The 16,664-nt window shown below is 21.7% G+C and overlaps 2 protein-coding genes across 2 annotated transcripts in view; both read right to left on the bottom strand.

Annotated features, from left to right (window-relative positions):
• The window catches only part of LOC122509911, a 195,987-nt gene that overhangs the window by 72,283 nt on the left and 107,040 nt on the right, over nt 1-16,664 (bottom strand). The window lies entirely within an intron of this gene.
• LOC122509925 (pickpocket protein 28-like) lies at nt 2,962-10,889 on the bottom strand. The gene is made up of 12 exons (XM_043624255.1): nt 10,835-10,889; nt 9,726-9,889; nt 7,915-8,105; nt 7,252-7,411; nt 6,739-6,881; nt 5,728-5,809; nt 5,385-5,648; nt 5,128-5,239; nt 3,991-4,047; nt 3,588-3,777; nt 3,357-3,463; nt 2,962-3,264 (listed from the first exon to the last, which is right to left on the bottom strand). The coding sequence occupies exons 1-12, from the start codon at nt 10,887-10,889 to the stop codon at nt 2,990-2,992; spliced, it is 1,800 nt and encodes a 599-aa protein (XP_043480190.1). The 3' UTR covers nt 2,962-2,989.

Genomic DNA, 16,664 nt, shown 5'->3' on the forward strand with positions numbered 1-16,664 from the left:
TTCAATATTTTTATTCTTCAATTTAGTTATTGAGTTTTTTATTAAATTTCTTTATTATTAAATACTTTATTCAATTTTTAACTAAATTTCTTTATTATTAAATATTTTATAAATTTTTTTATCAAATTTCTTTATTATTAAATTTTTTGTTGTAACATATCGAAAAACAACGTGTATTTAAAATCAAAAAGAAAAAAAATTTACAATTTTCTTTTGTACAAAAAATACATTATCGTGCAATATTTAAAATAATTTTATTGTTCTAACGACGAATTTATATAAATTTTTATAATAAACTTGTAAGTTATATAGAAAAAAGATGAAAGAAAGAAATTTTCGAAAAAAGTATAATTTTTTTGTTGAATAGCAATTATATTTAAAAAAAAAATTTATTAAAAACAGAAATTCAATTCATTTCGTTCAAAGTGCCTTTTATACTTTGGTTTTGCACCTTAGACGCAGAGAGAAATGCGAAAAATACTTAGTAATTCTCGTTCCTATAAAAAAAAATGTTCTGTGGACAGGACTAGAGAAAAAAAAAAATGCGTACCGTATCCTAATCTTCAGAGTTGATAATTAATATTTGATGTGCGTAAAAGACAACGTATAATATAGTATACTTAGCAAAAAAAATAATTGTTATACGGAATATAGATGTTTGTATTTGGTGGATTAGAGTTTATGATTCAAATGCCATCCATAATATAATTCGACGATTCAAACTAGTTTATAAATAAAAACGATTTTTTATTTTTATTTCTAAATTTGTACTTTATAATTATATTGTATTTCTTAATTTTGTTTTTGAATTTTGAAAAACGGTTTTAGAAATCAAAAAAAAGAAAGAGTTTCTGATCCTCAAGTAGTAAAAATCATTTTTTTTTTCATTTGGAATTTTTTTAGATACAAAAACATATTTTATACAAAATTACGATTTGATTTCAAAGTCTATCAATTTTTATTTTTTAGAAAAAATAAAAATCCAAAAAGGGTTCAAAAATATTTTATAAACATTGAATTCGTTAAAAATTTTAGTAAATTTTTAGTAAAGGTTCATTTGAACCTTCGAAACTTTACGAACATGAGTAAAATCTCAATTAAAAAAAATTGTAAAATAGAATAACTTAACTATAGAAAGAGAATCTTTTAAATCGTTCAATTTTATTTAAAGAATTAATTAAACTGTCTCACTCAATATATGTTCAAAAGTATTAAAAACGGCAAAACGATACTTTTTTTTAATGCTGATTGTTACGAATGCTTAATTTGAATTAACAATTTTAGAAAAATATGTAGTTGAAAGTTTTATAGTAATTTTTCCTAGAATCGTATTTAATAGTAAGACTGTTTAGATGAGAAGAGGCATTTTAGAATAACATTTTTATTTTAATTGCGAATCAATAAAAAAAAAATAAATAAATAAACGTCGGTGAATTTCGCAAATGTTTATAGTCATCGATTAATGGAAAAAAATATTTCCCACGCGCAAAAGAATAAACATTTCTTCTTCAAAATAATTAATAAGAAAAATTTGTAAAAACAAGTAAAGAAATATCTAAAAAAATTTATAAAAATATTTTCCCAACGAAAAATTCAAAATTGATGGAAAATTACAAAAATTTGATTAGAAAAATATTTTCTCTTCCAAATTGTTGACTTTGTAAACTTTGTAAACTTTGTAAACTTCGCCAATGTTGGAAAAAGAAGAAAAAATGCAAATAAGGATCGAAATATCCCCCGATGATAGAAAATTATTTTAACCAATTAATTTCTATTAAACATGCTTGATATTTTCTTCACGGTTGTGAAACTGTAAAAAAAATAGATCGTACTGCGTAGATTTTAAACGATTCACGGAAAAAATAATTCATTTATTAAGAATTTATTACATATTTACAATTATTATAATTATCATCGCCATAAAAAAAGGATCAATGCGTATTGTGACATCAAATTCCAAAAATGGCCTATATTATAAATTATAATTGAAAATACCACCACGCTTCAATTTCACAATTATTGCACAATATGGGACTTTAAATTGATTTTAAATATAAATAGAATTTCACAATATTCTTCTCGCAGATTGTAATTTTTCATAATATAATAATTTATAAATAATTATATATAATAGAAGGATAAAAATTTTATTCGAAATAGCTCGACAAAAAAATTATTCTCTTTAAAGTCCTTTATTTTTTGCAAATACAAAAAAAAATATACAGATTGTAATTAAATTGTACTTACACATCGACTGTTGCGGATTGGAAAAAAAAACATTTTCGCAGGAAGAATAATGGTGAATTTTAACTAATATAAAATACGAAAAATATTACTGTACGAAAATATTTTTACAAACGCGAATTTATTTTCGCCTCAAAAATAGACTTTTTTTTGTCTTTTCATTTTTTATATTTCTTTTTTAGAAACTTTTTTCTTTTAGTTTTTTAACATGAGTAGGTTAATTAGGTGACAATTATGCGTAGTGCAATTTTTGTTTTTTAATTGTAAATATACATATTATTATTATATTATTATTATTATTATTAATAAAATTATTTGTATTATTATTATAAAAAATAATTTGTAGGTATTGGGTATTATTTTTATTGTTGTGAAAATAATATTTGGTATTTCACCGCTCGATTATGTTTTAGTCAAAAATTATTGTTACAAACTGTAAATTATTGAAACTTGAACATTAAAATTTTACTACAAAGTGATATATGTGTTTTTGTTTATTATTAGGGTATTTAATTTTTGGCGATTGAAACATTTATATTACATATGTTCAGTATATTTTTATATTTAATTTTTATTCAAACTTTTATTTTTATTTTAAAAATTAAAAATTTTTTTTAAATATAAAAACTTTTATCTAAATTTTTACGTTCAAAATAAAAAAGTTTGAAATTTAATTTAATTTTTCTTTACATTGTAAAAAAATCATTAAATTAAAACAATTAGACATGAATGGTAGATGCCACCATTATTCAGTTAAAATATTGCACTGAAGAATTTCATCCGAATTATTTAATTTCGCAGAAGGGGAAATTTTTTTCTCAACGAAGAAAATATTATTTTTATTTTCCGATCTCTTTGATTGATCAACGTTTGATGAAGCACTTGAACTCATAACAAACAATTGAGAAGATTTTTTCGATCCCTTTCTAAAACATCGGTTTATGATGAAAAAATAAATTACTTCTACCACACTGACAAAGGAACCTCCAACGCATAGGCCCAAAATACCGCCAAGTGACGCTAGAAAAAAAAATTCATTTCAATTAATTTATAATAATTTAATTAAAATTTAAAAAAATTCAATTTAATAATAAATTTATTTTTATACATACCAACTAAATCGTTCCAAGATTTCCATTTGCCTCTTTTATATTTTATACAAGTAATATCACGAAAATATATCAGAGCCGTAGAAGTTTTATTGATATTCAAACCATTTCTGAAAAATTAACAAATATTTTAATTATTAAAAAATAATTTAAAAATGAAAAAAATGGACAAAAAAAATTAATAAAAAACAAAAAAAAAATTGTAAATGGAAGAAAATATTATTGACATCTTACAATAAAATCATGTTATTGGGAAATGATTCCATAAAAGCGCTTTCAGTGTCCAAAGTGTACCAATTATCACTGCATAGAGGAAAGCAATTATTGCAATCTGCTTCTTCCGAAAATTCTTCGGGGATTTCTTCTGTAGTACTCGCTTCAAAAGCTTTCACATCACTAACTGTTTGCAGTTCGGAAATATTTTCTAAAAAATAAAAATTATAACAAATTAATGAGAGAATTTATAATAATTTTCTAAAATAAAAATTATAACAAATTAATGAGAGAATTTATAATAATTTTCTAAAATAAAAATTATAACAAATTAATGAGAGAATTTATAATAATTTTCTAAAATAAAAATTATAACAAATTAATGAGAGAATTTATAATAAATGGTAATTATTTTCCAACTTACTTCTTATTGATTGTAAACATTTAATGTCTTCAAGCCCACAAGTTCTTACATTGCGATCTATAGCAACAATAAATTAAAATAAATAGAACGATTAAAAGTTTAAACAATTAAATTAAATTATTATTTTCTTATTAATTATTAATTATTAACTAATTAGAATTAAATTTTCAATTCACTTTATTTTAACTCTTTGAAGTATAAAAAATAAACTTTAACAATTATAAGTTTCTGGGTATTGTCAATATTTTATTTTGCCAATATTGACAATGTCGTACTTAATTTTTTTTCTAGATTTTTGTTTAGAAATTTTTTTTTTAGAAAAGATATTTTGTAAAATAGTAGATTGTGAACCAAGGGCGAAAAGAAGATGTTTTCCGATGAGTTTGTAAGTGGCTGCTTGAGCGAAGCGAGAGCAGCAACTTACAAACTCATCGGAAAACATCTTCTTTTCGCACACATTCCAGGAGAAATTTTCATCGAAAAAAAAATTTTTTTTTTGAACAATTTCTTTCAAATTGTATGTGAAAAATAAAAAAACAGGCATTTTTTTATTTTTTAATTGGATGAAAATTGTGAAAGTTGTGACTTTTTTAAATTCAACTTCTTCAAAAGCCGAAGAATTCAATTTTTATAAATACTTTTGTTGAAGAAACGTAATTTTTTATTGAATATCTAAAAAATTGGAGAAAAAAACGAATAAATTTAATAAAGTAAAATTTTTTTTATCTCCATTAGTATTAGAGAAAAACGTGTTCCAAAAGTTTTCGGCTCTTTAAGAAGTTTAATTTAAAAAAATCACAACTTCCACAATTTTCATCCAATTAGAAAATAAAAAAATACGTGTTTTCTTATTTTTCATATGCAATTCGAAAAAATTTGTACAAAAAAAAAAAAGAAATTTACAATGAAAATTTCATCTGGAATGACTCATGAATGGTAATTATGTAATTATTATTATTATACAATTAATTTTCAAAACAAGAAAATAAATTTGTTTGCAAATAAATTTGCTAACGGAAAAAGATACTTACGATTATTAAATACAGTTTAATTGCTAATTAAATAATTGAATTGAAATAAATTAATTTACGTACAAAGTTGGAGAGAAAAATATAATAATAGACGTTGAAAACTTACAAATTTTAGGATAGTAGAATGGACTACATTTACAATTAGTCACAATAAATTGTATTCTACATTGCGAGACGCAAGATTGATATCCATAAGTAGAGCTAATATCCAGCTTTTTCTGCAATCATTTTTGTTGCAGAACAAATTTTTTATCATTTTTTTGTTGTTATTTTATTGATTAAAAAAATTATATAATTATAAAAAGTTATATAATTTTTCACATAAAACATATAATTTTGAATTTTTTAATTTCACACACGCACCTCGTCTTTAAATAAACAATTTCTCAATTCCACTGGCAAATAGCGAACGCCCGGTTCACTCTCAACAACTGTTCCCGACAGTAAAACAGTAACTTCTTGAGTTGGCTGAATAATAACTGATCGCAAATCAACTTCAGGAAATTCATTTGGATGATGAACCAAAATTGATGCTCCAATGTATGGTCTTATGCTGCCTCTATAATATTCACTTTCAAGATCAAAATGCACTGTTAGACCTAAATCTCTGCCAGCACCGGGCACGGACTAATGAAAAATAGAAAGGCAATTAAAATATATATGGAAAAGATGAGATATAATCATCTTTGAAATAAGCATCACCTACTTGAATTTCATCAACGCCTGGCAGTTCCTCTTCTTTAGTTTTATTCAAATTTGCATTTTCTTCAGTGGAATTATCAACGTTTCTGATGCCAAAAACAAAGGGAACGAATAAAAAGATTTATTAAATTTATTTATTATATGTAATTTATTAAATAATAAAAAAAGATTATGTTTTTTTATTAATTAATTAATTCTGAAATTAATTATGAATTAGTTGAAATTTTAATTGTGTTAAGTCAGGGGGTCGATTATGTAATTTTATTTTTAGTTTGACTTTCATTTTCTCTTTCAATTTAGAAGATTTTTATTTTCATTTTCTTTTTCATTATTATGAATTTTTATTTTTACTTTTATTAACAATTTCACTTTTAATTTGACAGTTTTTAACTTCACTTTCATTTTCACTTTGACAAATTTTTTACTTTCTTTTTTATTTTCGCTTTGACAACTTTTAATTTTCTTTTAATTTTTACTTTCTAAGATTTTTGTTTTCACTTTCATTTTTACTTCGACAGATTTTCATTTTCATTTTCATTTTCATTTTCATTTTCATTTTCATTTTCATTTTCATTTTCATTTTCATTTTCATTTTCATTTTCATTTTCATTTTCATTTTCATTAATTTTTATTTTCACTTTCACTTTGATAGAAGGTGAAAATAAAAATCTATCACAGTGAAAATGAAAATAAAACAAAGTCAAGGAAAGTGAAAATAAAAATAAAGGAAAGTGAAAATAAAACGAAAAATAAAAATTTGTCAAAGCGTAAATAAAAATCAGTCAAAGTGAAAGTGAAATTGTAAATGAAAGTAAAAAATAAGAATTTATAACAATGAAAATAAAAATCTTTTAAAGTAAATGTGAAAATGAAAGTGAAAGTAGAAATTAAATTTCATAATTGAGAATTGACCCTCAATTGACTGTTTTGCTTCTAACTCAGTTAAAATTTAAAAATTCAAATTTTCACGGATTTTTTAGTTAGCTAATTTTAATTAAGAAAAAATATCTCTTACAAAGTTTTCTTATGTCTCACGTGATAATTAAAGGAACAACAGAATCCCTCGCTCGATTTTGTGGGTTTAAAAATTTTATCACAATCGTATTCTTTATCAAGCCAAATGCAAATACGAAGCATTCTACTACAAGGCTGCATCAACTGCGAGAAGATTTATAAAATGAAGAATTTTAAGAAACTATCGAAATAATTACCTAATAATAAAAATAACAATAAAAATAATAATAACAATAATATTAATAATAATTTTCCTATAATTATAATAATTATTAGATAATTATTATTATTATTATTTTAATTAATTTAATTAATATTAAAATAAATTCTTATAATTTTAATTTATTAATCGAAACTTGTCAGAAATTGTAAAATAAATTTTAGAAATCAAAACTATAAGAACAAGAATATTCGTAATAGTAATAATAATAATGAATTTTTTTTTAGAGATTTATAATTATTATAATATGCAAAATCTACAATATAGATATAAAGATAAGAGATTATTATTTACGTCAAACATAAGTTCTTCCCACGTTTTTCCGATTCGATCCAAAATCGTAGACAAATTTGTTTCCCTTTGAGAATTTCCTTTTTGTAATGAGGGTCTAATTAATTGCGGCAGTAAATCGATAAAAGTATCGATTTCCTCTTGCTTAATACCCTTCTCTAACCTGCATTATTTTAGCTTTAAGATTATTAAAAAAAATTTAACTCACAATTAAAGTTTAATATACTTTTAATTTATAACAAATATTGAAAAAATAATCCCTTAATTCTGAACGTTCAAAGAAATTTTTTGCCATAATTGTCACTAATAGAGAAAAAAAAAACCCAATAGAAAATACACTGAGAAAACAATATATATTCGAATCAAACACAATTATCTTTGTTAAAGAGTCAACAAAAAATTATTTTTAAATTAAACATAATAATTTTGATTCGATACATAATAAGTTTGATTCAGTAAAAATTACATTTAATTCAATTATAAAATACGTTTAATTAAAACATTTTTTTGAATTAAAAAAAATTTGTTACTTGTCGCAATAATATTTTAATAACAAAATTCAAATTTGAAAAGACAATAAAAAAATCGTTCATTTAAACATTTAGAACTCAAGGGCTAAAATTTATTCAAGCAGATAGAAAAAGGTTTCTAGAGAATTATACTTACAAAGTATTTGTGATATTAATAGCCGCTGGAAGATACACTTTATTATGATTACAAATAGTAATAGCAGGAAATTCAATATCCCAAATTGGATAAGCAGTTGTTTCAATTGTCGTTGTTGTTGGTGTTTTTAAATATCGATACATAATGAGAAACATCATACCGAATGCAATCAATAAACACATTAAGCAAACCTTTGAGAATAAATATATATTTTTTGCATTATTACGCATTATTAGAATTTTTTTCAAATAAATAAAAAAGAAAAAAGTTTCCTGTCAAATTGAAGTGCACTATTAAAAGATAATAAATCCATTGTCCTTGCGGCGGTACATAGAAATATTATCCCTTATCGTATATGACTGTCGATTTAATTTAATTAATAAAGGGAGTGTCCTTTCTATAACGTTACCTATCAGCAATATTATATAATGAAGCCAATTAGGACAATATTATACGTAGGCGGGAAAAAATGAAAAATGGAAAATTTTAATGCTCTTAAAATAAAATTTAAACTGTTTGAAATTTTTACTATTTTTTTATTTTATTTATTTAATTTATTTTATTTTATTATTACTAAAATTACTAAAATTTATTTCGGAACTATCTCAAATTTCTATCATTTTTAGAGTAAATTTTAAGTTAAAATAGTAAAAATTACTTCGGACATAGTAAAATTTACTTCAGAATTATTATAAATTTTTAGTACTCCCGAAGTCAATTTTACTATTTTTGAATCAGTAAATTTATAGTAAAAATAAAAAATACTACGGAAAAAGTAAAATTTACTTTTTTCACAATCTTATATTTTTACTATTTTTGGAGTAAATTATATTTTTTTCAAATAAGCAAATTTCCCGAAAAAAATAGTAAAATTTGTTTCAGAGTTGTCTTAAATTTTTACTACCTAGTAAAATTTACTTTTGAACTATATTAAAATTTTACTACTTTTGGAGTAAATTTTATTATTTTTACTCTCCTAAATTTTTACTATTTTTATAGTAAATTATATTGTTACCAAATAAGTAAATTGTCAGTAAAAAATAGTAAAATTAAAATCGCATTTGTCTAAAGTTTTTACTATTTTTAGAATAAATTATGTAAACTGTTTTCGAATAAGAAAATGTTTCGTTAAAAACAGTGAAATTTATTTGGGAATTAAAATTTTACTACTTTTGGAGTAAATTTTACTATTTTTACTCTCCTAAATTTTTACTATTTTTGTAATAAATGAAATTCTATTGTTTTCAAATAAGTAAATTTTTTAGCAAAAAATTTAATTAAATTTGCATTTGTCTAAAATTTTTACTATTTTTAAAGTAAATTGTTTTCAAATAAGTAAATTTTAAGTAAAAAATAGTAAAAATTTGTTTTGTGGCTGTCTTTAATTGTTACTATTTATAGAGTATCGAATAAGTAAATTTTGTAGTAAAAAATAGTAAGAGATACTTCGGACACAGTAAATATTTATTTTTTTTTACTCTCCAAAATTTTTACTATTTTTGAAGTTAATTTTATTGTTTTCGAATAAGTAAATTTTTAGTAAAAATATAGTAAAATTTACTTCGGAATTGTTTTAAATTTTTACCATTTTTTTGTGGAGTAAATTTTACCGCTTTGGAATAAGTAAATTTTTAATAAAAAATAGAAAAACTTTCTTCGAAAATAGTAAAAATTACTATACTAAGAATGCGCAAAAATTTCGGACAAAATAAAATTAAAAATTAAAGACAAAATAAAATAATAGTGAATAAAAAAGAATAGAAAAAATATAAAAGGAATAGAAAAAAGTAATTGATAGAAAGTAAACATACCACAGACCAAATAACTCTTTCCTTAATACTCGTATTTTCCGAAGTAATGTAATGAAAGCCATGAAGACTAGTATTCTCACAAAAACTATGGAAATTTGTTCCCAAACTTTTTTTACTCTGACGATAATATTTTCTTTTTCGTGTTGGAAGTCTACATAAATTTTCTGCAAAAGAAGGCAAAAAAATTGTAAATCTATTTCATTATTTTCTTTTATTTTTTCTAGAGTGTCTACTGCAATTTGTAAACAACAAAAAAATTCCCAATATTTTCCAAATTCTTTGAAGATTTTATTTTCAGAATAATAATTGAAAATAATTGAAAACAATAAATATAAAAAATTGAAAATAATAAGTAAATAAAAATAATTGAAAATAATAAATGAGAAAAATAATTAAAAACAATAAATAAAAAAAATACTTGAAATTAATAATCAAGAAAAAATACTTGAAAATAATGAATATGAAAAATAATTGCAAAAAAATTAAGAAAAATAATTGAAAATAGTGAATAGGAAAAAGAATTGAAAACAATAAATGTAAAAAATTGAAAATAATAAGTAAATAAAAATAATTGAAAATAATAAATAAAAAAAATAATTAAAAATAAATAAGAAAAAAATAATTAAAAATAGTGAATGGGAAAAATATAATTGAAAACAATAAATGTAAAAAATTGAAAATAATAAGTAAATAAAAATAATTAAAAATAATAAATAAAAAAAAAATAAATAAATAAAAAAAAAAAAAAAAAAAAAAAAAAAATAATTAAAAACAATAAATAAAAAAAATACTTGAAATTAATAATCAAGAAAACATGCTTCAAAATAGGGAATATGAAGAATAATTGAAAATAATAAGTAAATAAAAACAATTGAAAATAATAAATAAGAAAAAATAATTGAAAATAATGAATAGGAAAAATAATTGATAACAAATATGAAAACAATAAACAAAAAAATAATTGAAAATATTAAATAAAAATTTACTGAATAAATAATAATTTAAATATATTGCTATTTTTAAATTATTCTATAATAAAAATATTATTAAAATACATAAAAATTAAATTTTCAAGAAAAAATAAATATTAAAAAGAAAAAATTACTTACCAGTTTGACTGCAACTATTTTTAATTGCTCTCTGATTTTTAACATTTTGCATCATTGTTTTTCATTCACTATTTTTAATACACTGTAAAAAGTCACAATTTCAATATGTAATTTATTTAAAAGAAAAAAGAAGAACATCACTCAAACGCGGAAAAGTGACTGACAATGAAAGCATATTCATTAAAGAACCTACGCCCGTTTGTCTTTTATTGGTGCAATTGACGGAACCCCATATATATACATATACACAACAAAATAAAGTTGTAACACCTGTATTATCCATTTGTCGTGAAAAAATGTGGAAACTACGTTGTTATGAATTCAAGTTCATTGCGCATGTATTTACAATTCTCCAGGGGTATTAAATAATTTCTAAACTGTTAATTAATTAGTGATAAAAGTTTTAAATCCACCACAATGCAAGGCTTTATGTATATACTAATAAAATGAAAAACGAATTTCTTCTATCCTATCATCAGTACGCAATTCGCAACTGAACACAGTACCACAATTAAAATTATACTTTTTAAAACTAAATTTCTGTATAAACTATTTTTGGGAAATTTTCTACTTGTGTATTTTTAACCCTCACGAGATCGAGCCGGGTCCCTCGGACCCGGGTGAAAGTTTTTTTGATCTACTTCCGGTTAAGAAAATATTATTGGAAAATCAACTTCACATTAGGCTTGGGGAAGTAAAAACACACATTTTTCACCAGTATAAACAATTTTTTATTCATAAAATACTCTGGTAAATTACCTTTTAAGTCGAATATACGTAAGGGCTCAAGCCGGGTCCGAGGGACCCGGGCTATGAAAAAAAATTTAAAAATTTGCAACTTTTTTGCAATATTGGATTTATTTATGTTTTTTTTATCAACAACTGCCATAATAAGTGATAACATATGCTTAATACATCAGTAAATTTAATAGAACAAAAAATACAAATTAGAAAAATCTTGCTTAATAAGTATGTAGTTCGTTTTATTCAAAATGACTCATTAAATTTATTAAACAAATTTTAGTTATAACTTGATTACTTTTTAATATTTAAAATTTTTTATTCAATTATAACATTAAAATTGTATTAAATATGGAAAATATGAAGCACTTTGCTATTAAATTTTATTTTTTATTGCATTGAAACATCCGGGTCCCTCGGACCCACCTTGTGCGCGCATTTCAAAAATCGAACTCGAGCCTGTGAGGGTTAATTAATTTTTTTTTTCAATTTTAATTTAAAATTGCGAATATTTTTTTTTTTTGCAATTTTTAAAAATATTGGAAAAAAGAAGTATTTAGAAACGGTTCATTATTTTAATGGAGTGAAAATAATTATTGAAACAAGAAGTTGAAATAATTAGATAATAAATAATTTTATTATAATTTAAATTTTTCTAATTAATTATATTAGTAAAATTAGGTAAGTAATTAATTAATAAGTAAAATTTTGTAGCAGACACCAAATAGTCGAGGATCAATAATCTGTTTATTAAAGTTTGAAAATGTCTTTTCGTGTAGGTAATAATAATTTTATTGTAATTGTAATTTTTCTAATTAATTTCATTAATAAAATTCATTCATTCATTAACTAATTCTAATTCATTAATTAATAATTGGCATTATATAATAGAAATATCATTATAGTGCTTCATTGGGAATATTGTAATAATACTAGTAAAAAAATGTATGACTGTAGGATTTATTTAATAAATATTAAATAAATAAATAAATAAATTAATTAATTAATTTCGAAAAGTGACTAAAAAATATTTTTAATAATACTAATTATGTCACCCTTAATTTTGAGTATTTGCAACTACAACATCTTTCCCATAAAAGAAAGTTTCATTAACTTAATGCCATTAGAAGTCTGTCAATCACAAGAAGTAAATGTTTACTATATTATATATTGTGTGTCATTATTCTAAGAAAAAGGAAATAAGAGTCAATTGTCACATATGCTATATATTAAAGGTGGAAAAAAATCAATTTTTTCTCATTCATTGACTTCATTGAACTTCACTAAACAATATAAATAAAAATCTTTTACAGTAAAAATGAAAAAAAAAAAATTTAACATCTAGGTACTACTGTCGAATAATTTTCTAATTTGGTAATTATAATGCTAAACGGAATTAATATAATGAATATAAATAAAATAATATAAATAGCAATGAAATTAAATTATCTTTACAGATTTTAGAAAATCATTATAATTGTATAATTTTTAATAAAAATGAAATAAAAGAGAAAAACAATTTTTTTTAAATATTTAGAATATTTTAACTATCTTCAAAAAATGTTAATTACAATTTTTCAAATGAATAACTTTTTAATAATTTCTAGACTAAATTACATTCAAAACTTGCATACTCTTTTGTTAAATAAATATACAAATATTTATTTAATCTTCAATGGGAATTAAAATATTTTGAATTAATTCAATTTAAAAATCTTTTAAAATTTAATTATTGAGTAATTGAATATTTCTTAAAATTGAATTCTTATAAAGAATTTTTTCAAAATATTTAAAATAATTTAATTCTTTAGGAGAATTTTAATAGAATTTTAAAGAATAATTGCATTTTTCGAGAAATTCACTTAAAATTGTATTAACAATAATTGAAATTATGCTATGGGTTTTATTATTTATGAAAATAATTGAATTCTTGTGAAGAATTTTATTATAAGGAAAAAAATAATTGAATTCCTACGAAAAATTCAATTATTTATAAAAAATAATTAAATTACTGAGAAGAATTTCAATATTTATGAAATTAATTGAATTCTTGTGAAGAATTTTATTATAAGGAAAAAAATAATTAAATTCTTGGGAAGAACTTTATTATTTATACAAAAAAATAATTGAATTTTTGACAAGAATTTTATTGTATAGAAAAAAATAATTGAATTCCTACGAAAAATTCAATTATTTATAAAAAATAATTGAATTACTGAGAAGAATTTTAATATTTATGAAAATAATTGAATTCTTGAGAAGAATTTTATTATAAGGAAAAAGTAATTGAATTCTTGGGTAGAAGTTTATTATTTATAAAAAAAAAGAATTGAATTTCTGCCAAGAATTTTATTGTGTAGAAAAAAATAATTTAATTCCTACGAAAAATTCAATTATTTATAAAAAGTAATTGAATTACTGAGAAGAATTTTAATATTTATGAAAATAATTGAATTCTTGAGAAGAATTTTATTAAAAAATTTTTTAAATAATTGATTTCCCGTGGAAAATTTCTTTATTTGTAAAAATAAATAAATAAATGATTTAATTCTTGCGAAGAATATAATAAAAAAATTTCTAAATAATTTATTTTTTTCGATAAATTTTATAAAAATTGTATTATAAATAATTGTATTTCTATGACAACTTTATTATTCATAAAAATAATGTTTAATGTTTTTACAAGGTATTTTATAAAAATTTTTTTTTTTTTTTAATAATTGAATATTTTTGGTAAGTTTTAATAAAATGTAGATATTGCAAATAATTGAATTTCGGAAAATTGTTGAAAATAATATAATTGTGTCAAAGAATTTTATTTAAATTTTCTAAATTATTTTTATGTATTTTATTAAAATTTTTGAGAATAATTTTTTTTTCAATTATCAGCACATTTAAAACACCCGTGTAGAAATCACCATGCTATGCCTAAAATGATTATTGGCCCTAGCTTGGACCTAACTTGGCAACCCCTTTTTATATATCCTAGGCTGGTCCTAACTTGGTACTAGCTAGGAGATCCAGTTATGACTTAGAAAAATTTTTAGGAAAATAAAGTGTCAAAATTGATACATGAAAAACATGTAAAAATTGATAAATATTCTCAATTAATATTTATAAAATTAATTGATAATCATATTTATTTAAACAATTTATTGTTTGACATAAATCAGAAAATTATACAAATACTATAAAATAAAGTTAATTTATTAATTTATTAATTCAGCAATTGTTTAAACAAATAATTGTTATTTACTAACTTTTTACACAATCAACCTAGAAACTAGCAGTTTTTGCTAATTTTGCAATAAGTAAATACTCAGATTAGTTAATTGCAAAATTTTAAAAGACTACAAGTGTCTAGACGCTTTATTGTCTTAAGAATTAATAAATAACAACAATTTTTTGTTTAAACAAATGCTGAATTGTTAAAATTATAAATTATCTTCATATTTCACTACTCAAGTGTAATAATCGCGAAGTTAGATAAAAAACTGCAAATTTTTAAGTAATTTGTTACAAAAGTTAATAAAACAGCAAAATTTATTTATTTATTTAAACAGATACAGACTGCAATATAATTATCATTAGTAAAATATATTTCTAATTTCGTTCGCTGATTTTAAGTTTCGTTTAAGTTGGTGCTAAACACTAAGAGATATTGCAATTCGAATGTGGGCTGACCCACCCAGGTCCAACCCAGGACCTACCTGGGCTTCCTAGTTTCATTAGCAAAAATTTCTAAGTCCAAGTCTAAAAAATTTTTTGCAACAAAAAATTAATGCTTAAAATGATTTAGAATAATGAAAAACGTGTTTTTAACATAAATTTTTTTGACATTTTTTTAAAAAGTGGATCACCCGCTTAATTAATTAGGAAAAATTTCCAAGTCCAAAAGACGAATATTTTTTTTAGACCAAGAAATTAATGTTAAAAATGATTGAGAACAATGAAAAACCTGTTTTTAACGAAAATGTACAGATATTTTTTTTCTTGATATAATATAAAAATATTAATTTTTGAATTTTTATATTTGGATATTATTTTATTATTATTGTTGTTGTTAAACTATTTTTTTTATTTATTATCGTGTATTAGTGTCAATAATTACTATATTGAATCATCAAAAGCAAGTCCACAAGTCACTGACAATAAAAATTTTGATCTCAACTAGTTTCATTAGCATAGTGGTTAGGGCGTTAGTCTCGTAGTCCGTAGGTCGTAAGTTCGATTCCCGCGTGCGTTAGATTTTATTTACTTCTTAGGTTTGCGTTTATTCCGATTTTTCTGCATTGTATTCGTATAAGTATGCAATTTAATGATTATATATACTGTAAAATAATTTAATTAACAAATTTCTAATTTTTTTATAATTTTTAATGTATATATTAGAGGAATATATATTAATCTCTGCATATACTAACATTATTTATGAATTAGCTTTTGGTCATCATTTAATTGAAAAAAATAATAATTAATTAAAACTAATACTTATTATTAATAATTTAGGTTATTTCTTTAACAAATATTATTAACTAATCAAAATTATAATGAAATAGAAAATACTGTCTGAGATGGTCCTTTCTAGGTCCTAAAATGGACCCATAAACTGGTCCTAACTAGGCTCCCAAGTTAGGACCAGGCTAGAATCGCATCACTACCCATTGTTGGTCCAACCTACACTGCCAACCTAGGACCAAGCTATTAACAGGGCAAAATAGATAGGACCTGGCTAGGACCAATTTTCATTTTCCACACGGGCAGTGCAAATTCTCAACAAAAAAAAATAAATAAAAATATTATTAAATACCATTTTCACATCAAACAAAATTAATATTATACATATCATAAAGTTAACAAAAAAATTAAAATACTTTCACAAATTTTAGAAAATAATTATTATTGCAAAATTTCTAATTATATGTAACGATTATTAACGAATCATTCCTATCATTGCATCATTAATAAATAACCAATTTGTTCAAATTATAAAGAGATAAAATTTTGATCTACCAATTTAGGCATTTTATCAATGAAAAAAAGTAATTGAAACAAATTAATAAGAAGTTTCTGATCCAAGTAGAAAAAT

The sequence above is a fragment of the Leptopilina heterotoma genome, unplaced genomic scaffold (genome assembly GCF_015476425.1).
Source record: "Leptopilina heterotoma isolate Lh14 unplaced genomic scaffold, ASM1547642v1 Lhet_64, whole genome shotgun sequence".
NCBI classification, from domain to species: domain Eukaryota; kingdom Metazoa; phylum Arthropoda; class Insecta; order Hymenoptera; family Figitidae; genus Leptopilina; species Leptopilina heterotoma.